The sequence below is a fragment of the Pinus tabuliformis genome, chromosome 2_1 (assembly GCF_031772625.1).
Source record: "Pinus tabuliformis cultivar Carrire ecotype Pingquan chromosome 2_1, CPIR1, whole genome shotgun sequence".
NCBI lineage: Eukaryota > Viridiplantae > Streptophyta > Pinopsida > Pinales > Pinaceae > Pinus > Pinus tabuliformis.
In genome coordinates, this window is record NC_142299.1 from 990,580,396 (window position 1) to 990,605,384 (window position 24,989).

The following is a 24,989-nucleotide window of genomic DNA, read 5'->3' on the forward strand; positions in this document are numbered from 1 at the left end:
AGCCTAACACCAAAAATATATCCAATAAGAGAGAGATCATGTGAGTAGAGGTGCCTAATAAAATTATAAAATTACCATATAAATGATCAAATTTCCATGTTAATATACTTTATATCAACCAAATAATAAATGGTCAAATAGCAAATTATCCAACAACAAATGATCAAATAACACAAATTATATAAATAATCAAATAATAAACTATCTAAATGATCAAATAGCAAATAAAATTGATGTATATATATTAACCATATTTATTAATATAATTATATTAATAATTAAATTAAAATTAAAATTTCAAAATAAAAATAAATAAAACCAAACATCTATTAAAAAAATTATCTGATCCTAACCATGTTTAATTATCATAAAAACTATTTCACTTAAACAATTCATCTATTCATTATCACTAAAATATTAACAAATACCAATACAATAAAAAAAAATATTAATATTATGTAAATTTTTAATTAATATTTTGTTTTAATTATGTTGATAAATGTGTTTTATTTCGGGAACTTTCTCATTGTCAGGGTTATAAAATGAGAAATCTCCCAAAATAAACACATCTATTAGTCATATATAATTACAATAATAACCACTCCATTTAAATAATAATAACCTATTCATTATTGCTAAAAAAAAAATAAAATAAAAAAATAAAAAAAATATTTAACAAATACCAACACCACATGAATTAAAACAAAATATTAATTAAAAAGTTACATAATATTAATCTTATATAATTTTTACAATAATAAGCACTTCATTTAAATAATAATAATAACCTATTCATTGATACTAAAAAAATATTTAACAAATACCAACACAACAAAAATACCAAAAACATATATATAATCTTAAATGACCTCAGCAACGAGAAAGCTTCCAAAATAAACCCATACATCAACATAATTAAAACAAAATATCAACCTAATTAAAACAAAATATTGATTAAAAAATTTACACGATGCTCGGCATGTAAATAATTGCCCCAAAGGCCATTTCACTTTCACTTAAATAACGGTCACCTATTCATTGTGACTGGAAAACATTAACAAATACCAACCCAACAAAGGCATCAACGGATATATACGGTCCTACGTGGCCTCGGCAACAGGAAAGCCCGCCAAAGTTCATAGCGCCAACGCTCCTCCACGTCATCCATTGGCCACGTAATTCGTTCCTTGAAGACATAGGTAACAGTGTGCATTTGCTGCCCTTACTCTCAGACCTCGTGTATCTCTGGAAAGGGGAAAAAATGCTGTATGATCATCGATAATCGCAGGTTGCGAGTTCAATCACTCTGGTCTGCAAAAATCCCAGAGAAATATGGATAGCATGGAAGAGTCAAGCTCGGAAAACCGTGGCTCCGTGAGGAGATCATTGCATCCGCAGCTGAATCTGCCGCCCGGAATGTCTCGTAACACACTGTGTATAAGCACACCAGGAGCTCGAGCAGGCGGTCAAATGGTCAGTACTCCGTCCCCATCACGGAGCCAGTACAGTGACAGGTTCATTCCTAGCAGATCGGGATCGAACCTCAAAGGCTTCGCATTGCTGGATAAATCCTCGCCTTCTCCCTCCGCCGCAGGGAAATCCGGTGACGGCCGAGAGGATGGGTCGGCAGAGGCTTATTCTTCACTGTTGAGGACGGAGCTTTTCGGTCCCAACGCCGGCACTCTTTCTCCGGCCACGCCAGAGAAGGCTGCAGGTTACGGTTGCAGGGACTCGAAGAATTCCCCCATGAGCCCCAACAGGAATATTTTCAGATTCAAAGCCGGCGGAGGATCGAACTCGAGACCTGAGTCGCCTTACGCGCTCTCGCCCGTTGGAACGGACGGGGATTTATGTGGAGCCGTGTGTAGTCCCCCGAAAGTTCCCAGGAAAATTGCGAAGTCCCCTTACAAAGTATGTCAAATGTTTTCCTCTCTTTTGTCTACCTTATTTTCGGTGTTTTGTTATTAACATGCAATTTCTATTAAAGGCACTTACGTGTTAGGGTTTTCATTTTATTTTGTTTTCCCAATTTTTGTTTCGGATGCTGTTATCTATACCTGCATTTGAGCCCCTTGTGTTCTATTTTTGGGTTTAGATTTTTACTTTTTATTTTCCATTTTGGTGGGTAGTCTTGTTTTTATCTGCATTTCAGTATCCAGCATTTTAGGTTCGTAATTAGCGTTAGTTAGAATTGCAAGCATCTGTAAGCTTGTAATTAGCGTTTGTTAGAATTGCAAGCAGTTAGGTGGCAAACGATGGATAGCCCATGAAGTAATATACGAGAGAAATGAATATGCATGGATGACGAAAACTTGCAATATGATAAAAATGTGAAATGTGTACTGGAATTGGTTGAACCATAACCAACCTGTGGAAAAAGAGGTATTGTAGGGCGCATGGTAAGCACTTACCAAATACAGGGAACTTAAACTTTAATCACGTATGGACTTTTTATTGTTTAGTCTTCTTCTATTGGAGAACTCAATCTACTCCAAGTCCAGTTTCCATTGTACCCCTTGATCACGATTCCATTGGCTGTCGCTGTCGTCAGTATGATTGCATTCAGTACAGAATTTAAAGATGCAAGAGAGGCAATGATTCACTAAGAGACGCGGGTACTATCTAAATACAGTAAACAGAATTCTGTCAGTGGAGTGGCGAGCCCTGATTAGCTCAAGTCCTTTCAATTCAGTTACTCAGCTTATTGTGATTCACTTCTTGGTTTTTTTAAATGTAGTTCACGGACATTGAGTGACTGCTACATCCACTGGAAAATCCAGGTAAGATCAACCCGAAGGGATTTACCCTGCCGGCCAAACTAGCAAGGCCTAACCCCAAAGGCATCAATGGGATTTTACCCCGTGGCTTCTTGATAGGGGACGTACTTAGCTATCCTGTGGGACTATAATTCACCTCTTGTTATTTGATAGGATTCTTTTCTCGTGTAATCTCAGCCCTCACTATTCCTGCAGGCATTGTTTATTCTCAGGAGTTTTTTTTTCTTTCCTTTTATCTTTTTTGACAAGATTAATCCACTTACCCCACGGTATGGCAAACATGCCCTCATGACCTTACCCAGTCTCCGAAATTAGAGTAATACAATGTAGTGTCGCTGGCTTCCAACAATTCAGGAAGGGAACCATTGTTTTTTCCCAATGGAGTTTTTTTCTTTCTTTTTATGTTTTTTGACAAGATGAATCCACTTACAACAATTCAGGAAGGGAACCATTGTTTTAATTTTTTTCCCAATGGAATTTTTTTCTTTCTTTTTATGTTTTTTGACAAGATGAATCCACTTACCACGTAATGGCAAGCATGCCCTTACCCAGTCTTCGAAATTAGAATAATACATACAATGTAGTGTAGTTGGCTTACAACAATCGAGGAAGTTCCTTTCTGCCAGAGTCACTTCGGACTTGCACCTAGCCCCAACTGCTCAAAGTGGCTCATTTGCACAGGTAAGACAGCCGACAAGGGGTGAAACCTGTCTATGGGGGATTTGAACCTTGGTGGGGGACTATCACCAGCCCCACTTTACCATTGAACCAAGACCCTGGTGGTGCCAATGGAGTGTTGATTCGTCTCTTTCTTATCAATTATATCATTTAGCGCTTTTTGATTCCCTTCTTGGTATTTCATTGGTTGGCAGGTATGTTTTCAACTATACTTGACAAAGCACTTGGGCATGCAATATAGCGGCATAGCCAATTATATAGAGCTGTGATCAGGTTACTCTTTACCTTTACTGCAGACCTCAACCTATTAGGATTCACTTCTCACGGGATTACAAAACTTCTTTGATGGTCATAAATTCAGTTGTACTTAATACAATACTTGAGCATGAACTATAATGTAACGCTATAATAGACTAATGATTATGGAATACCAAATCATTGTTGCCCATGGAACTCTGCCCAGCTTAGTTCCTTTCAAGTATGAAGCTTACTGTATCATTTTTCCTGTCCTGCTACTATAATACTATTCGATTGGCAGCTCAACAACATTGAATACATTGCTTAAACACAAGGAAATTGGGGGGTTGTGATTAGGTTACATCCCCTCTACGACAAATCCCAACCTACTATTCCCTTGCAACTTCATGGGATTACAAAACTTCTTTAGTGGTCATAAAACTAATCACACTTAAAGCAACACTTAAGCATGAACGGTAGATTGTGATGCAGTTATAGATAGAATACGATAATGTATTAATGTCCAACAAATGATCACAAAAGTAGGTCGATGGGAGTAAAAGTATCTCTAGTGTAGATACAATTGAGAAGTACCACAACAACTTCTAGATCAATACATAAAGCATAAGCTAAATAGCTAAATATCTAGCCAAGATAAAATATAAAAAGTGCAAGTACAAGTAGGTCTCAATGCTAAATAGAGGAGAGGATGTTAAGCTACGCTGGAATTGGTTGATGAGAATGGGTGAGGGTACTGTGATAACAGTTCTTCATTGTAGTTATCAATGACTAGGAAGGGGGCCGATGCTTTGATGGCTGGGGCTGAGTGGGATTGTTAGCTTGGTTGTATGTTCTTGGGGGAGCAAAAGAGTGAGGAAGGGAAGCCAATCTCTTGTAATGCCCCAGGTTTTGGTGAAGAAACTCCTGATAGAAGCCTGCTTGCTCCAACAAGCTTGAGGGTTGGTGTGCTGGAAGAGGGAGACCGACTTTTGAACTGCCTAGAGTTGTTTTGTTTGTTGGGTTGGTGGTGTAACCAAATACAAGGTATCAAATCATTGGTTTCCATGGAGCTTGGCAGGTAATAGGTACGTGGATATACCCTCAAGGTGGTTACATTTGAAGATGGCCTTCTATGTTGATTACTTCATGGTGATGAGGGATGGACTTATCGTTCATCTCCATTACATGCTTCACTAGTGGATGCAAACCCTTGAGTTTCCTGAGGAAAATTCAAAGTTGGCTCTCATTGATTGTGGATTGTGATGGACCACTATATAGATCGTTGATTTGCCAATTATGTCATCTTCGAGAGATTGAGTTGGAGGAGCACTTCATATTTTGTTGCCCGGTTTATTATGAGATTCATGGGGGATTTCATTCCCTGTTAAGGGGGATCGAGACTCTTTCCTGTTTCCTCTAGTCATCAGACCAGAGATGTATAGCCCTAGAGTTCGTATCCACACTCTCCAACTTCATCCAAGGCCATATCCTATTTAGTGGATTACCTCTTTCTTTACGGTGCTTCCATTAGCTAGGGGCACTAAGAGACAAGCTGGTTACATCATTGCTTTTGTAATGTCCCCGACCACTTAGGAAGCACATGACAGAGTCCGCTAGCCTAACGTGGTCCCGTATGCTAAAGCGGGGAAATATTTAATAAGGGGACTTAATTTGCCTAAGGAAACATTATAAAAGTCTAAGGGGTGAAAATGAGACATTTCCTAGGCAAGTGAAAAGTCACTTTAACTTTATAAAGTGAAAATATTATAAAGTGACTTTATAAAAATTAAAAGGGTAAAATGGCGACAAAAGTGGCCACAAGTTTATAAAAGAGAAAAAGTGAGGAGACTTTCCTCATTCATTCACTTGTGCTTTCGAGGAAATAGCTTTTGGAGAGTTTTTGAAGAGGACTTTAGGGTTTGGAAAATCCTAGTTGCCATAGCTGGTTTCAGTGTTGAAACTATACACTCTAACTGGTTCAAGGAGTGAAATCACTCAGATTTCACCATGGGAATCCAATGTAGAAGATGATTTGCAGAAGGTTCTGAAGAAAAGAGCTGCTATCGGTTGATTTTACCTTCCCATATTGTGTTTTCTATATCGTTTTGACAGGTTGGAGTAGACCCACAAAGGCATCGAACTTCTAAGCCATTTTGAGGTTGATTTGCTAGATAAAGGGAGTACCAAGGAAGCTGGACTATATACTCACTATTGATGTTTTATGGATCAAGCTTCTTGAAGGAAGATGGACGAGTTTTAAAGTGTAAATAGAGCACAAGTTCCTTCATTGGTTGGATGGTCCTCCACTACTAGGACGGGATTCCTTAAGAAAAAGGGAATCAAATCTCACTACTTCAATTGTTGGTCGAGTAACTATTTCCCTGGGTCGAATTTCTGTTTGAAGGAAGGGTTTACCTCTGTATTTGGGTCACATTAATGCCTGTATGATTGTGGCTGAATGTCCTTTCTTAAGGGACCGATTTTTTGGAGTGTTTTATTGGCTAAGAGGAACGTGTCATTCTACTGGTGATTACTATTAGTTTGGGTGTGTTGTGACCAGGGTTGCGAGGGAGCGCACCCCGAATCCGCTCTTAGGCGCGCTCCCTAATTTTTTTTCGTTCCCTAGATTTTTTTGCAAATACATTCCAAACACAATTTTTTTTCAAAGAAACAAGAATTTTTGAGTGGGGCAACTTAATGATCAAGCCCATGGCCCTAGTATTGATATGCAATTCATGGTAATGTTAAATTCTTAAAGTAAAAGTGACATTCTCATTTATCTTTAAATTTTTAACATTACCATGAAATGACTCAGGATGTTTGAGAGTGGTTCCAACCTCATTGGATTTCATATGGAGAAAGTAGAATTTTATATCACACTCAAAATCCAACAGACTTATCAGTTTTTCAGGATTTTAGGATTGGGGGAATTGCAATGTTTCCATTATATTTTGTCATGTACTAGGGTATGGAATTCATATTTAATCAAGAGCACCAATCCATCTCTGTGCTTTGATGTTAGTGACATTGGTTGTCGAACTCCTCTATCATGACCCTAAAATTGTATCCATCACTCAAACAATCTTGACATACTACGTTTTTTCTATCTTATGTTAATGCTTAGAGGGTGATATTAATGACAAAGATCCCAAGATAGGTAATGGTTTTGATGATATGTAGGTATTTGTTGTAGCATGATTTTTTTGGATGCTAGAGGCCATCTAGAGCCTGCTTGTTGGTGTATTTTCAGTTCAGAGATGGATTGTACTCGATGCTAATTTGGTTATGTGCCCCTTGCTATATAAATCAAAACTTGTAACTTGTGGAGTCATTGTTGATGAAGATTGTAACTACTAGATGATTGATGTTATATGGTTTAATCCATGTTTTTATGCTTTTTATAACTAATTCATCATTCTACATGCTTTCTCAGAAATTATACATTTCTTGTGGCGGCAAGAGGCCCAAGCATTAGCAATGGATAATAGATTTACTTGTCTTTTTTAGTTTCTAGTAGTTTTTATAACTGTTGACTCTTCATATTTACTATGATATTTTTTGTAAACAATATATGACAATTTAAGTTTGAAGTTTGAAGTTGGCAATTATAACTCATTGGTAATGAATAATGAATATGATGCTTCATGACACTTGAAAGTTGAAACATTTCATTTCATGTTAGATATTCTTTGTTATTGTTTGGTTACTTGGTAATGGTAATGGTTATAGGTACAAGTTACAGTTTTAGTGATCAATGATGATAAATGTTATATACCGAATTTTGAAAGCTTGAAACTTAAGATTGATGAATCATGAGACTCAATATGTTGTATGTCACTAACTTGTGGACGTGGTTGATGAAGATTATAACTTCTAGATGATTGATGTTATATGGTTCAATCCATGTTTTTATGCTTTTTATATCTAGTTCATCATTCTACATGCTTTTGTTGAGATATATGCATCAAAATATATAACAATATATATCATATAAAAAATCGCTCCCGAACCAGGAGCTTTTGAAAATGTCGCTCCCTGCTCCCAAGCAACCTTGGCTGTGACTCCCTATTTTGCTGGACGTGTTGCTGGGACTTTTATGCTTGAACACTAAAGCCCAAAGAGCAGTCATTTCCATATTTACATGGCCTATTCCCACAGTAAACCAGGGGCATGATTTATACTAGTTTTGGAGCTCCTATTTCTGAGTCTAGATGGCTGGTTTCATTTCCACCTTTGACTGATATACTAGAGGTTGCACTAAAATAAAATTCCAGGTTCCTCTATGACATTTTTTCTGTGTATTAGTTTGAAGAAAGTAAAGGGAGCTGCTCTATTTATTTTCATTATTTTATTGTCATGTACCAACTATATAAGTTCCCGAGTATTATATATGTCAGCTTGAACTCTTTGAATACATAAGTTGAATGCATATTGGTTATTGTGCATATTTGTTTGAGTTGAAGCTATGAAAATGTACCTACAATAGTGTGTAACCAAACTGTTTGAAGATTTTTTTTTATACAAAACCCAGAATTTTCAAAGAAAATTAGTAGCATTTCAAATTGGTATTTTACAGTGGTATACTCACATATAAAACCCACTCCTATTAGTGAAGAAGATATTCCAGACAATGAGGGTTAAGAAACACCAAGAAAGGAAAAGGGGTAGAAGAAACACTTGAAATAGAAGGACCAAACATGGGTGACAAGGAATAACAAGCCTTTGACAGTTTGCTCAGGGCAATAAACGATTTGGCTAAAGACCAAAAGGAGATGGTAGACCTGATGAAAGGGATGACAAACAGAGGGACTTTCACCAGAAAGGAACCCATGATGACAAATAGAAGGACCAAACATGGGTGACAAGGAATAACAAGCCTTTAACAGTTTGCTCAGGGCAATAAATGATTTGGCTAAAGGCCAAAAGGAGATGGTAGACCTGATGAAAGGGATGACAAACAGAGGGACTTCCACCAGAAAGGAACCCATGATTGGAGAAGGGTCCAATCGTGTATAAAGGGCAAACATGCCCATACTACTAGTCTACTACACAAAGCCATTCACGCTCATTTAGCAAAACACCTAGACCAAACATGCCTCAATTCTTACATGAGACAGCAGGGGACCAAACAGAGCAGTCTAGTCGAGGAATTCATTATGCAGATTATATGGAGGAATACCAAACATTGGGACAAAATTTTCGAGCTACCATGAGTTTCACTGATTTTTGCCACCTTCAGTTGAAGAGCAGGCCCAAAGCATTTCAAAAACCTTGAGGCGGAATTATGAGCTACAAAAGACACTGGGGAAGGTCACCATCCCTTTGATGGGTCATCTAAATGCTTAGCTTGGTCACGGGTACAAAAACTAGATACATATTTCTAGTTGAATCAAAAGACAGAGGAGGAGGCTATTAAGCTAGCCACATTATACTTGGATGGCGAAGCCCATGAGTGGTGGTACCATGGGTTGGTGACTGAACACCTTCAGTTGAATATCAGACTTAAAGCATTTCAAAAACCTTGAGGCAGAATTATGAGCTACAAAAGACACTGGGGAAGGTCACCATCCCTTTGATGGGTTGGTGACTGAACACCTTCAGTTGAAGAGCAGGGTTGGTGACTGAACACCTTTAGTTGAAGAGTAGGCCCAAACCATTTCAAAAACCTTGAGGCAGAATTATGAGCTACAAAAGACATTGGGGAAGGTCACCATCCCTTCAGTTGAAGAGATGGGTTGGTGATTGAACATCTTCAGTTGAAGAGCAGGCCCAAAACATTTCAAAACCTTGAGGCAGAATTATGAGCTACAAAAGACACTGGGGAAGGTCACCATCCCTTTGATGGGTTGGTGACTGAACAACTTCAGTTGAAAAGCAGGCCCAAAGCATTTCAAAAACCTTGAGGCAGAATTATGAGCTACAAAAGACACTAGGGAAGGTCACCATCCCTTTGATGGGTCATGTAAATGCTCAGCTTGGTCATGGGTACAAAAACTAGATACATATTTCTAGTTGCATCAAATGACAAAGGAGGAGGCTATTAAGCTAGCCACATTACACTTGGATGGCGAGGCCCATGAGTGGTGGTACCATGGGTTGGTGACTGAACACAACATCACCTCATATACTGAGTTCACTCAGAGACTCATTGAGCAGTTTGACAGGAAGGATTCAGAGCTTCATTTTAGAGAGCTAGCGCAACTTAGGCATACAGGCAGTTCGAAGGCTTACAGCGCATAGTTTCAAAGACTGACAATTATGGTCACAAATATCTCAGAGGCCAGATTGGTGATGCTATTTGTAGAGTGGACATGTACGATGTTGCTTTTAAAAAAAAATTCACTCCTAAACCCACCTTTCCTCGGGAGAGTAAAGAATTCAAGCTCTTTCAGAAGGAGTGGACTAGGAAACTGAAGGTGGATGAGGAGACCCAGAAGGAGTTAAGAAAGAAGAAGCTCTGTTTCAGCTGTCAGGAGCGATGGGTACTGGGGCACAAGTGTGCAGGTAAGGACAAAGTGGGCAAGGCTCACTATATTGAGGTGTACTTTGAGAGTGACAGTGATGATGGAGATGAGGACCGATGTAGGGATAGGTATAGGGACAAATCCATTAGATAGTTGGAGGTGAGTCTTCACATGCAGAGGGCAAAGCCCTTATCATTGCATCTATGTTAGGATTCCCCAGATATCACACTTTCAGAGTCAGAGGGGTTTTAGCAGGACACAAGGTGATGGTATTGATTGATAGTGGAGCTTCCCACAATTTCATAGATGCAACCATGGTAGAACGAAGAGGGATTCCTACTAAGGAGTTTGATGGTTTTACGGTCGTCATACCTGGTAATCATTATATGGATTGTAATAGATATGTCCACAAACTATAACTAACTATGGGAAACTACACAGTGACTGAGGACTTCTTCGTGGTGGATGTGCCAGACACTAATGTGGTGTTAGGTTGTCAATGGCTCTACTACATCGGGAAGTATACTACGGATCAACGAAACATGGAGATGGAATTCAAAGATCTAGTAGATGGCAAAAGGGTAGTTTTGAGGGCCATGCATCAATACCCACCGAGACTAGTATCATCCAACAACATGGAAGCAGTATTGAGGTGAGCTTATGTTGATTGGGCGGTTGAGTGCCTTATTACAGATAGCAGACAACCGGACCGGCCGCGACAACATTTCGACAACATCCAGGTTTTGCTTTGTAAACACCAGAAAGTCTTTTATGACATTCCTCCAGGTAGACCACCAGACAAAGTTTTTGAACATGTTACGGAATTGGAGGAGGGTTGCAGGCTGTGATAACCAACCCTTACTGACATCCCAAGGTCTTGTGAGCATGAGTTGGGGAGACAACAATAGAGCTCACGGGTTTGTGAGAATGTTGCATAGGTTTATGTGTGGAGCTTGTGAGAGAAAGGTTGTACAAGAGGAGCTTGTGCGAGTATTGGAGAAGGCAAGCAGATCAGGGGTCTTGTAGATAGTTTCAACTTATTACAAACAAAGGGAATCATATTGTATTCTCTATTGAAACAAGGTGTATTTGTAAAAGATCTATTGCTCTAATTTCTTCAATACAATTCTCATACAAGCATAGGGTTTTCCCAGTTGAGTTCCCTAGAAAAATTGTGTTGTTGAATTGTGTGATTGTGTATTTATTTATGTTCCTATTCCGCTGCAAAATTAGTAGAGAAATTTTGTGTCTATATGAAAATAAATTAGTTTCAGGATTGTTCATATTAGCAGTTGCAGAATTTCTTGGATTTTCTACAAAATCTACAAAGTTGCAGCAAAGGAAATACTAGAGTTACAACAATCAATCTTTAGAGTTGCAACAAAGGAAATATCAGAGTCATAACTAAATATTGATTAAAGGAATTATTGTAAATAAAAGAGACATATAAAAGACACTACAACTAATAATATCTGGCTAAGGATGGGGCCTGACATCCTTAGACGAGGAAATAGTTTATGAAAGAAGTAAGGCGCTAGATACTTAGCACACAATTGATTGAATTGGAATGAAAAGGAACTTTAATTTGCAGGAGCTTGGAATTATAATAAAGAACTTTGTTCTGATTAATCAAGTGGCTTAATTTCTAACTCCCCTAGCTTTAAGAGAGCATAGGTTTTATACATAATGTGTTCCATCTAATTTAATGAAAGTGGTTGATGGATAGTTGTGAGTAGAATGTTACATCCTGTTACATCGTCTTTCCAAGTGATAGCAAAAATCAGGCACATGTTGACTTAATCAGTTCCATGATGGATGGTGACTGAGTCATTCATCCCTTCCTAAGCTCCTATTTGTCTGTCATTTTCTTGCATGAGGAGATTAGTTGTTTTTTCACTTGACCGGTCCATAAATGATATGCGCCTATGCGTCTGTCATTTTCTTGCGTGAGGAGATTGGTTGTTTTTTTGCTTGACCAGTCCATAGATGATAACTAAGTCACATCAACCTCCTTAGGGGTCCCGTGTCCTATATTTTGCATGTCAGACACAAAACGACCCATAAGACGTGCCTGACACGTTTTTCAACGTGTCCTAAAACCAAGACACATTTTGGGTTGTGTTGGACACGTGTCCTAATATCTATTGATTTTAGGACATGTGTCCCACTAAAATCCCAAAGTAAAAAGTGTTGTGTCTTGATTTTTTTTTCATTTTTTCTGTCAATTTCGTGTTTGTTCATGAGGCGTTATCTAACATGGATCTTAATGACCAATTCTAGAGCCAGTCACTTTTGATGATGAGTCCCTTGAGGGGTCATCCTCCACACCAACAAACGCAACAACAAATCTTGGATTGGGCATAGAGGAGGAGGATGGAGCAGAGTCAAATGGTTGTGGCAATGATGGTGATTATGACATGGAGGACCTGGACTAGTGAGTGATGACTAGTATCCCTCACGAGCTATGATATTCATACCTATTTTGTATCTACTCTATTTTGTATTTTTTAGTGGCATTCCCTCGGTATATATGTAATACATTTTGATTTTGATGACTTAATGAAAAATTTGCAATTTATGGTTTTTATATCGAAGTTCTACTTCTAAATTTCTAGTTTTATTTTATCAATCATGATATTTCTAAATTTCTAGTTTCTTATGTGCTTGAACAATTGTTAATAACATGAACAATGAACATTGAATTGTGAACATCATTGATGTAGTAAATTAATAAACTAACTAGTTCTAAAATTGTAAATACTAAATTAATAAATACATATCATCATGATTCATATTTGTATATGTTTTAATTTCTAAAAAATATGGATCAGACACTATATATATATAAAGTGTCCCTTGTGTCTTGTTTCTGGGGTTGTTGTGTCTCATGTTGAATACTCGTATTTACGTGTCCTTTGTGTCCTGTGTCCTCATGTCATGTGACTTAGGATGATAGTTGTTCAGTTGAATGATGCACTATTACAACTGCCGCGGAGTTGCAACATCATCTTCCTCGGAGTTGTAGCAACGATCTTGAGTGAGTTGCAACAACGACCATGTAGTGCGAATCACTGCAACAATGAGAGTCAAACAAGAGTTGCAACATCAAAGAGGTGAGTCGTAGCAATTGAGAATTGAGAGTTGTAGCAACAAGAGAGTTGAGAGCTACAACGACGGGAAGTTGCAACAATGGTGCAACACGCTGGAGTTGTAGAACGAGTGGTAACAACTTAGAGTTGTAACAACTATACTCAAGTAGAGAGTTGCAACAAATCGTACTTGGGAGTTGCAGCACCTGTGTCTCGTGGAGAGTTGCAACAATTGCTGGGAGTTGTAGCACTTGTATCTTACAAAGAGTTCCAACAACTGTTGAGAGAGTTGCCTCACCCATGCTTGGAAGGTACCTATGCAACTGCGTTCTAGTATACCACTGTTAGCACAGAAAAACAATAATCTCTTGAACATGCATAAGTATTGAAATGGCATATTAAGGTGATAATTATACCTTGACCAAAAATACACCAATATGGATGAAAAGGGTATCAGAATGAGATGGAAACGAGAAAAATATATACAAAAAGGTATTGGATGGGTGCTGAAAAGATGTCAAGTTGAGTACCTATTAGATGTTAAGAGAGGCAGATCTAGTGGATCATGACCCAACCCCTAGATTCATTTCCTTTGCACATCTCCCTCCCGTTACCGCTGCCCGCACTTGGATGCGAGGTTTTTCCTAGGATTTCACATGTAGATTTCATGTTTCTACTTTACTTCTTGTTCTTTATATGGGAGATTTTTTATTACTTCTGCTTTGTATTGACATCATTGTACTCAGCAGTCCCATTAACCTACTTTTGTGGTCATTTTTGGACATTAATATAATTATCTTATCTGCCTAGGTTAGTTCCTTTGAGCACTCGTTAGATGTTAGGAGAGGTAGATATAGTGGATCATGACCCAGTCCCTAGATTCTTTCCCTCTATACATCTCCCTCCCATTGCGGCTGCCCACACTTGGATGCAATGTTTTTCCCATGTTTTCACATATAGACTTCATGTTTCCACTTTACTTCTTGTTCGTTATATAGGAGACTTTTTAGTACTCCAGCTTTGTATTGACATCATTATACTCAGCAGTCCCATTGACCTACTTTTGTGGTAATTTTTGGACATTAATATAATTATCATACCTTATCTGCCTAGGTTAGTTCCTTTGAGCACTTGTTAGATGTTAAGAGAGGTAGATTTAGTGGATCATGACCCTCTACACATCTCCCTTCCATTGTGGCTCCTTGCACTTGGATTCAAGGTTTTTCCCATGTTTTCACATATAGACTTCATGTTTCTAGTTTACTTCTTGTTCTTTATATTGGAGACTTTTTAGTACTCCTGCTTTGTATTGACATCATTGTACTCAGCAGTCCCATTGACCTACTTTTGTGGTCATTTGTTGGACATTAATATAATTATCTTATCTTATCTGCCTAGCTTAGTTCCTTTGGGGTATGGAGCTCTCATTGTCATGTTCCTGTCCTGCCACTATGATATGACTTAGATTACAGTCACAAGTACAATGACATTGAATGTACTGCTCAAGCACAGGAAAAAGTGGGGCTTAATCACAGGTGAGTTTGGGTTTGTTTTAGTTGCTAATGCTGGTGGTTGTGTTTGGGTGTTTGCAGGTATTGGATGCCCCAGCTCTTCAGGATGATTTTTACCTGAATCTCGTTGATTGGTCATCTCATAATATACTTGCAGTAGGCCTGGGTACATGTGTCTACCTATGGAGTGCTTGCAGCAGCAAGGTATTGTTTTTAATCATTCTTCCATTCTTTCATCTGGTAGTTTGTATCTTAATTAAATGCTGCTAATTATTGTAACTTTCAATTTCAGTTTTCTTCTGTTCTTATATATATTATATAAATTGTTTTTTGTTGGAGGTTTAAATGACATATCTTTGTGAGGAAATTGTATTGTTGGGTAACCTTCTACTGACATTCTATTAGAAAGAATGCTTGTATATTTGAACTATCTTCTCTTTATCTTTATTGGATGGGATGAAGTATTACATTGATTTTGTTTATATTTCAATGGCTTTCTATATGTCAGTGTATATTTCGAAGCATTATCCATTGAATCTTGATAGCATCCAAGGCATGTTGAATGATAAGCTCTTATAATATCTTTGCTTTAATTGCATCGTGTAAAACAGGTAACCAAGTTGTGTGATTTGGGACTGAATGATAGTGTATGCTCTGTTGGATGGACACAACGAGGCACATATCTTGCTGTTGGCACACATATTGGAGAGGTGCAGGTATTGCCTTCTGCATGATCTACACTGTTAACCTTCAATCTTGTCTTTCAGACCAATTACACAAGAGTGAATCAAAGATGTGAAATTTCTATCCTATGCAAAACCTCTAAATTCTCAAAAATGTAATAATGACTATATTTTTAAATCATGATTTTGAGCAGTCTGCCCATTCGTTAATATTCTATTGTCAAATAAAGCTTGGGGTTGAAAGTGACTTATTAAATACTCCAATGACTGCATGTGCCTTGGAAGTAACTGGAATGCGTTCTCTGATTTAATTGCTGACACTTGAATTGAGTGACATTGTATCATTTGTTGCTATAATTGAATTTGAAGGCTATCTTCCATGGAGCCATATCGTTATACATTGAGTTAATATCGCACGACCGTGAAGTTTGTTGACCCATGTGAATTACCACAAGAGATGCTTGAGCAAATATTTATCTCACTTACATGATGCATTTTGTTTACTTATATCAGGCATGGAGACACCAATAAATAGATTGTCTTGAAAATAATTTGTTTTCAGGTGACATCTCCCAAAAAGCGCGTTAAGAAAATTTTGACATAATTTTAGATAAGTCATAATTTCTATTTCATTATAAAAGCGTAGGAATTTGACATGAAAGTGAATGAAACATCTATATCAGCCTGCATCCAGATTCCAAGTAAGAAATTCCTCATGAAATAGTTGTTTCAGTTGTAAAAAATCTGAGAATAGCATTGAACAGGAATTGGCTCCCTCTTTATGGAATAAAATGAATAATTTAAGATATTTTTAAAGCAATGAGCTGGACATTCCTCGTAACATAGTGACTGACATAAGGCAATTTTATCCCATGTCTTTTGGAAGTCATTTGGAAGGGATCTTGGCTCTCTTTTTGATTGAATTGGTTTAGTTGAAGCCTGAAGGTTGTCTGAATATAAAATTGTACTAGGCAAACTGAACCATTGGCTTGGTACTCATAGGAAATAATGTTTTTCAGTCAGAATCGTAAAAAACTTTAAGCACTGTCAGTGCTCCAAGTTGGAAAACCAGATGCTTGAATGTGATAAGGTTATGCTGCGTATTTCAATAAATCTGAAGGCCATCAAAATTTCTAAACTCATTGAAAAACTGCCAAATGCAAAGTTCCTGGTCAAAAAGCATCTGTAAAGCAAGATTTTTGAAATAAGTAATGAAAGGGATTATCTTAATGGCCATGGATGGTCAAATCTTGTCATTGGCACTGATCAACTTTGCATAAAGCCTGAAAGTAGACAATCATAAAAAATAGGAGAAATCTAAATGAAATTGCTTAAATCAACAAATCCAGTGAAGGTGTTACCTAAATTCAAAGGAATATGCAAATCAATGTGGAAAAGATCAGACTCTGGAATAACTTGGCAGGGGTCAAGAAATTGGAAAATCAGAATGACTTGACAAAAAAGCATATTGGCAACAGATCTGCAAGCAGGGGGGGGGATAAATCCGGAGGAAGAAAAAGTAGATCACCAATTTCTTGGCAATTTTTCCCACAGCGATGCAAATAAATCAGCAAGTTTGTTACAAACAAAAAAAGATGGTGTTGCAGCATGTGAATTTGTTAGATATAAAGGAGATGGTTGTGGCATATGAGGATAACCAGTAACACTGTAGCATGTTTATAACCTGTCAAACATTGAATGTCAACAGTGAAATCAACTAAATCAGAGTGTTTGATACTTCGAAGTTCTAAGAAAACCTTTAGAATTTACTTGGCAATTAAGATAATATTTTTGCTCTTCCCGAGGCATAATATTAAGATAAGGTTGCATCAGTATCTGAAGGAATGCCCAAATATCAAGGATTAACCTCTAACACTGCAGCATGTTTATAACTTGTCAAATATTGAATGTCAACACTGACATGAACTAAATTAGAGCCTTTGATACTTCTAAGTTCTAAGAAAAGCTGAAGAATTTGATATCCTTTAAATCCAATTCACTTGTCAACGAAGCTAATACTTTTTGTTTTTCCTGAGGTATTACCCCACCCAACCCTCCCTCAAGTGATGTGGTTGCAGCACTCCATGGAGGGAATGCCCAAATAAATATTGAAGATTTGAAGTGTTCCATCTGCAATATTGAGGAAATATAGGAGAAAGCTGAATGTTGAAGGAATTTATAATGAAGATAGAAAAAGCAAAGTCAGAATTCTGAATATCAATGTTGATGTGAGAGATGTTTTATGAAATTTCCAAGATATTTCCTGCATCTTACCTGTATTAGCTCATTTATGTCCTTGTTTCCTCAAGAAGTAGCAATAAAACGTGTCTGAATACAAAAGATAAGGTTATTGATGGAACCACTTTTGACAGTAAGAGCCCCCTTTTAACCCCAGGAAACGAAAACGAAAAATATTATGCAAATTCATATTTGTATAATTTTGATGATGATGGATCTGAGAGTTGGGAAATGTGGACAAATATCAAAGATGAAAAGCCTTTTAGGTGGTGACATACGACGATTAACCAGTAAAACTTCACCATGTTTATAACCTCTCAAATATTGAATGCTGACAATGATATGTATTATGAACTAAACAAAATGTTTGATACTCATAAGAAAGATGAAGAATTTGTTATCTTGTTAAATCAACTATCTAAACTGGTGCCTATATTACCAGTACTAACCTTGTTCTGGAATGACTAGAAGATTTGTCCCAATTTTGGAGAAAACAATGAATGATGACTTAATGTATAATGCCATCTTACAGATTTGGGATGCAACTAAATGTAAAAAGGTTCGGACTATGGAGGGTCACCGCATGAGAGTAGGGGCACTAGCTTGGAGTTCACACATATTATCTTCTGGAAGCAGGGATCGTAACATTCTTCAACGTGATATCCGTGTTGAAGATGACTTTGTTAGCAAACTTGTTGGGCACAAGTCAGAGGTAAGACTAGCAGTTTAAGCTAAATAATTTGCAGATTGTTCTCTTTGAATTGATTTCCTGTTGCACTTCTTCCTTTAATATTCATCTTGGCATTTATACATTGATCACATTTAACTTGTTATAACAAAATGCAAACTAAAATTGAGTCCCTGCCAATTTTTCTGTTTGGGCACAGGTCTGTGGCCTGAAGTGGTCATATGATAACCGGGAACTTGCATCAGGTGGAAACGATAATCAGGTTAAATACCTTTGTGATATATGATTCATGTGATGAATTCCAGAATTAGTATTATATTGTCAGTTCATTGACTCCAAAAAAGTTTAGTTCTAAATTATGGTTCCTTGGTACAGCTTTTGGTATGGAATCAACATTCAAAACAACCTGTGGTAAGATTCAGTGATCACACAGCTGCAGTTAAGGCCATTGCTTGGTCCCCTCATCAACATGGTCTTCTTGCTTCCGGAGGTGGGACAGCAGACAGGTGCATTCGCTTCTGGAACACATCAACAGGTTCTCACTTGAATAGTATGGACACTGGAAGTCAGGTATACCCTTGATTCCCTTGATAATATAACATGATCTCATAGTGGGGCTGTGTGCTATAGGCAAGTAATGCTTTGTGTTTGCAGGTTTGTAATCTTATTTGGTCCAAGAATGTCAATGAACTTGTTAGCACTCATGGCTATTCTCAGAACCAGATAATAGTATGGCGATATCCAACCATGTCAAAGGTTAGTTGATTTTATTTGCTGGTTTAGATAATTTCACTCTCCAAACTTGTGAAATCCACATTCTTATGTTTTGATATGGTAGACTCTGTAACGAGCTACCCATTTTATTTTTATATATCTTTCCTTAAATTCCAGCTTGCAACTTCATAATTATTTTATTGTTTTGAATAGTTTAGTGAATCTTCAAATGGGCGTAGTTCATGATTTGTGGCTTTCCAAATCAGGCAGCCAGTGAAATATTTTGCTTTAGTTTAATTTTATGTACCTTTTTCTAGACTTCCAGTTTGCATATCTATGGTAGTGGGAAGTTTATCAGTTGTTGATTGAACATCATAGTTAGCCTTCAAACTATGTATTTTATATAAAAGAATATGATGTTTTGATCATTGTTTGACATCTTTGGGTGGTTTCAGCTTGCAACTTTAACAGGCCATACCCTTCGGGTCCTTTATCTTGCAATCTCACCTGATGGACAGGTAAAAATAAAAAAATCTGGTCTTTATAGGAATTCACATGCCTGGGTTCAGCACATCGTTATCATTGTTAAGCAATTGAGTGCACCAATACATATTGTTTTGCAACTTATATACCAAACTTTGGGCCTATGGTTCTAGACAATTGTCACAGGTGCAGGGGATGAAACTCTGCGTTTTTGGAATGTTTTTCCACCACCTAAATCACAGGTACATTCTGGTTGCCTTAACTGAGATTTGGTATAAGAAAGGGACAAGTTCTATGTTAATTGTCTTGATGTTATTTTAGAAACTTTGCACTAATTTCTGGCACTAAATTGTGATTGTTTCTGTGTATATCACTAAATTGTGATTGTTTCTGTGTATATCAGAGTACTGTTCGTGATGGTGGAGTTTGGTCTTTAGGCAGAACTCAAATTCGATAATATATTTCTTTTGACATTTACGAGTGGAGCAATAAGTTTCCCTTCATTGGAAGATGACATGGCATGCCCTTAATTTGCAAGTAAGGGTGCAAATGTTGCTTTTGTGACCATGTTTATTCTTTTGTACGATGAGGATATCATTAACCAATACTTGCCAAAGGGAGTTCTGCGGTATTTTGTTTCAGAGGATCACAAACCAGAATGCTGGCAGACATTTTCAGTAGAACATGTGCGGAACTTCAAGGTCACTATATCTTTGTAACATTCTGAAGTCTACGTTTTCACTACAACAAAGTTTGGCTCTGAAACAAAGTAATTGATTTGTGCAGGTATTTCCCTACCCTGGTCCAACCAAAAGTCAGGGAGTTGGTAGATCATGCTAAAAACAAGTTTTATAAAATTCTTTTATTTCGTGATGTTGTAAATCCATTAGGCCTTCATCACAAGTTCTATATCGTTTCTGGTTTGGTTTGGACTGCAGCATCCAGTCTTGTATTATTAAAATATGTAGCTATATAATCCAGTCAAAGTGACCCTGGTTTTGACTTTGAGATGCGTAGTCAAAACCAGGCCTCTGTTCAAGAGGGTGTTGTATCTCGAGCTTACTTATGTCAGTAAAATTAGTATCCTTGTGTATGGGATTTTCACATGAAACATTATTCTAGTTTATTGTATCTAAATGTGTTCTCCCTTTGATGGATGCAGTTGGAAATCATTTTGCTGAATACTAGGGTTTGACCATGAAATATGATGAGATGCAATAGCACTAGGATTGTTTAAATGGCATTATTGGGGATTATCTATGGTAGAGTCAAGTATACCATTGTGCTTACAAGAGTATTTTAAGCTAATAAGCCAGCCTATTTGGGTAACATTCTTCTCTTTTCATCAACGATATAAATCACCTTTCCAGTGTGCTTGAACTTATTAAGGTGAAGTCAAGCTGGTGCATAAAGATAAAATGTCTAATAATAGGGGTTGCCATAAAATTTGGACAGGATAAAGTTTTTGAATAATAATAGGTCAACGTAATTTTCTTATCCACTTTCCCGTATGGATAATACAGTAGTATTTATTTTAAATATTTTATAATTTATTTAAAGCTGTACAACGGGCTTCTAAGTCCTGCATCTAATTGCTGCAGTTACAAGCTGCATTTTACAAGTAGCTTGTATATTTTGCAATGCTTGATGTTTGCAGTCTTTCTAGTTTCATTATTTTCAGTGCTTGGTTGTAGCTTTTAAGAAGTTAAATTCTCAGCATTTTTAACAAAGGAGAGCTTTTGGTGGGGACTTTTTGACTCGCACCTCTTTTTCCTTGCCTTTGCTCAGCAGGGAGGCTGGATTTGATAGACAAATGCTTTCCTTATTTTTCAGGCATCCCTATTCTTATAGGGTTGTTTATTTTTAAAGTAGTTATATTGCAATTGGGATTTTGTTTTGACAATTTGCATGTTAATTAGGAGCGGTTCAGTCATGCATTTCATCAGTTTGTTATAGACAGCTAAAGGATGTTGTGTGACATTGATAAGCATGATTTTATATTAGTGCTCTTAAATGCACAATTCTTGCTTGTGGTGTGATTATATGGTAAGAGCTTGAGACAAAACAAATACTCTCTCAATCTAGTTTCTCTAACATTTTTAACACAATTTTTAAAATTGTTGTTAAATGATATGAAGAGGATTTATTTGAATCATGGTTTTGGATAACACTGTTTAGATCCTTTGAGGAGAAAGCAGTGATATTATGTGCTGTAGATACCGCTCAGTAATGTTGAATTTCAATGTATTGATACATTTAATAGGTCCATGCAAAAAGCGAAAAGCAGGGAACTAATGGTCCCATGGACGTTAAAATATCATTTCATTTCATTTTGCATATGTAATTTAAAGGATGAGTAATAGTCTTCCTTAAAAGTTGTGTAATGAGAAGTATATGCTGACTTGCTTTTCAATATACAGATCTATTTGGGAGAACATGTGTTATAAACTTACGACTAATTTAAGCTGGTGCATAAGAGATAAAATGTCTAATAACTTATTAAGGTGAAGTCAAGCTGGTGCATTAAGACAAAATGTCTAATAATAGGGGTTGCCATAAAATTTGGACAGGATAAAGTTTTTGAATAATAATAGGTCAACGTAATTTTCTTCTATCCACTTCCCCGTATGGATAATACAGTAGTATTTATTTTATATATTTTATTAAAGCTGTACAACGGGCTTTTAGGTCCTGCATCTAATTAGTGCAGTTACAAGCTGTATTTTACAAGTAGCTTTTATATGTTGCAATGCTTGATGTTTGCAGTCTTTCTTGTTTCATTATCTTCAGTGCCTGGTTCTAGCTTTTAAGAAGTTAAATTCTCAGCATTTTTAACAAAGGAGCTTTTTGGTGGGGATACACCTTGTTGACTCGCACCTCTTTTTTCTTGCCTTTGCTCGGCAGGGACGCTGGATTTGCTAGACAAATGCTTTCCTTATTTTTCAGGCATCCCTATTCTTATAGGGTTGTTTATTTTTAAAGTAGTTATATTGCAATTGGGATTTTTTTTGACAATTCGCATGTTAATTAGGAGCGGTTCAGTCATGCATTTCATCAGTTTGCTATAGACAGCTAAAGGATCTTGTGTGACATTGATAAGCATGATTTTATATTAGTGCTTTTAAATGCACAATTCTTGCTTGTGATGTGATTTTATGGTAAGAGCTTGAGACAAAACAAATACTCTCCCTATCTAGTTTCTCTAAGATTTTTTAAAATTGTTGTTAAATGATACGAAGAGAAATTATTTGAATCAGTGTTTTGGATAACACTGTTTAGATCCTTTTAGGCTTTATATTACAGTAGAACTACAAAAGGTACACTCTTCAGAGCATTCGAGCTCAACAAAGGCTGGCCATGAACATGGGCTTGAGTGTAAAGAAACATATGATGGGGAGGTCTCTGCTCACAAAGGAGAAACTAGAGAGCCTCCCTGCGATTACATTGCAACAAAATGGGCTAGCAGGACATCGCTACCTTGAAAGACTAGCAATGCAGAACATGCAGCAAGACAGAGCAACACTACCTTGAAAAACAACCAATGTGAGCTAATGTGAGCTAACACTTAGGGCGGTCCTTTTAGACCATGGGGCACGATTTGTAGTAGTCTGGGTCATCTGGTAGAGGGAGCTTCAGAGGAGGCTGGCTGGCAGAGAGCCATTGACATGGCCACTATGACCGCTGACCTGACTGCTAAGACCGCCACCTTTGCCACAAGAGGGACCCAAATCGGCAGAGACAGGTTTCGATTTGCTGCATGACTAGCGTCGTCATGACGAGGGGCTACGAGACCTGTCATGGAGAGCATTTGCTTGCATTGGAGAAAGTGAGGAGTCATCCACTGTACAGTAGAGGGCGTCTCTGAACCCTGAAGCTTTATACCCAAAAGTCAGGCAATTCGAGGATATGCAGACTTTGTGTGATGTAAGTGGCATTCCAGGTCCAAGACATTACCTTCCAACAACACATTGGTGTATTCATGGTCCTGATAATGGCGCTCTAGAATGTTGCACAGGGCCCAAAGATGGTCACCCAAGACACGAAGCTCACGGGCTTGAACATTTGCCACCATTCTTCTGAAGTAGTGTGGAATGTCACAATCAAAATGTTCATCCTCGTGCCCATGCTAAGGGGGTCGGGCCTTCTCTGTTGGGCAAGGGCTAACCAGCCATATATTGAGTCTTAAATGCTGGGCCAGCTATGTATGTGGTGCACGTCAGTGGGATAGCATACATAACCATGGATTCAGATCTCCGGCAGCCAGCATGTGTTTCCGGTGGAGTGTGCGGGACCCACCAACCGCGGGCCCGCCCCGTCTCGAAACTTAAATTTGCTGCCTCCGGCGCTTCGAGTTGAATCGACTGCAAGTACAAGCTCCAAACGCATTAATGATTATTCATTTGAATTTTGAAAACTCGCCCCGCCTAAACACTGAAATTTGGATTTCAAATTTGGGGATGGCTAAATCAGTTTCATTCCTGCAAAGCATAATGAGCCGCGTTCCCTTATCAAGATGTGCTCAAGCGGAGTTGTAGTGGGCAGTAATCGATTCCTTATAGTTCCACATTTTTGTTGTTTTTGAAGGGAAACGAGATCTTGAGATTTGGAGAACCATGGCCATAGACACCATACAGATGGTGATAGTGGCAATGAAGATAAGATCGGAGGAGGCGACTGCAAAGACGAGGCATCGTCAGCTATGAAGGAAACACCTTCCAGAGGCGTTAGGAAAATTCCATGGGGGAGATTCGCCGCCGAGATCAGAAACCCTTGGAAGAAAACCAGACCATGGCTCGACACTTTTCACACCTCGGAGGAGGTTGTCAGAGCCTACGATAACGCTGCTAGACACTTCAATTCGTTTGGGTAATGGTTGTTTTGCCAAAATATTTTGGATCTCTCCAGGGTATATATATTTAATTGTTTTCCGAGGGATTTATAGTGATTTTGAATCAGTTGAAGATTCTATGAACTTCGATTGCAGTGGGTTTGAAGGTTTTTGCTAAACACTTAGTTACAAACTTCTATTTTGCTCGGTGAAGAATTTTCCAGCTGTACACTAAAATCACCCTCGGCTCCGCAGTAAAGGTTTAGCCTAACAGTCGAGTAGAAAATGCGAGAACAAACTAAACCATCAATCTGGTTAAAAATGTTATAAAATTAAAATCAACAGTTTAACAAAGACCGAAAAGTATGAATGAAACTCAGAAACAATTATCGAGGCTTCTAAATATTTTGGAGAGAGATTAAGTTAACGAAAGAGAAAAATTCTGAACAATAATTTTAAATATTTATCTCTGTTCTTGCTTTTTTTGCGATGACTTCCAGTCCTATTCATATAATTAAAAGAATTAAATTTCTTCAAAATTTATCATTTATTCTTCCTTATTCTTGTTTTTCCTTGATGAATTATATTACTATTTATAC

General features: G+C 37.6%; 1 protein-coding gene across 6 annotated transcripts; it reads left to right on the forward strand.

Moving 5' to 3' along the window:
• The first annotated feature begins 1,153 nt into the window (after window positions 1-1,153).
• Window positions 1,154-20,693, forward strand: LOC149203960 (B-type cell cycle switch protein ccs52A-like). 6 transcript variants are annotated; one of them, XR_016253990.1, is made up of 12 exons: window positions 1,154-1,911; window positions 14,838-14,960; window positions 15,368-15,472; window positions 18,210-18,389; window positions 18,565-18,627; window positions 18,741-18,935; window positions 19,020-19,121; window positions 19,535-19,597; window positions 19,736-19,804; window positions 19,966-20,099; window positions 20,180-20,263; window positions 20,349-20,693. XR_016253990.1 is itself a non-coding variant. In XM_089403632.1 (10 exons), the coding sequence occupies exons 1-10, from the start codon at window positions 1,333-1,335 to the stop codon at window positions 20,017-20,019; spliced, it is 1,533 nt and encodes a 510-aa protein (XP_089259758.1). In that variant the 5' UTR covers window positions 1,154-1,332; the 3' UTR covers window positions 20,020-20,693. The 6 variants fall into 6 exon arrangements, 1 of the variants encoding a protein (XP_089259758.1); XR_016253991.1 differs by having other exon boundaries at window positions 20,180-20,248; XR_016253987.1 differs by having other exon boundaries at window positions 19,966-20,263.
• The last annotated feature ends 4,296 nt before the right edge of the window (window positions 20,694-24,989 follow it).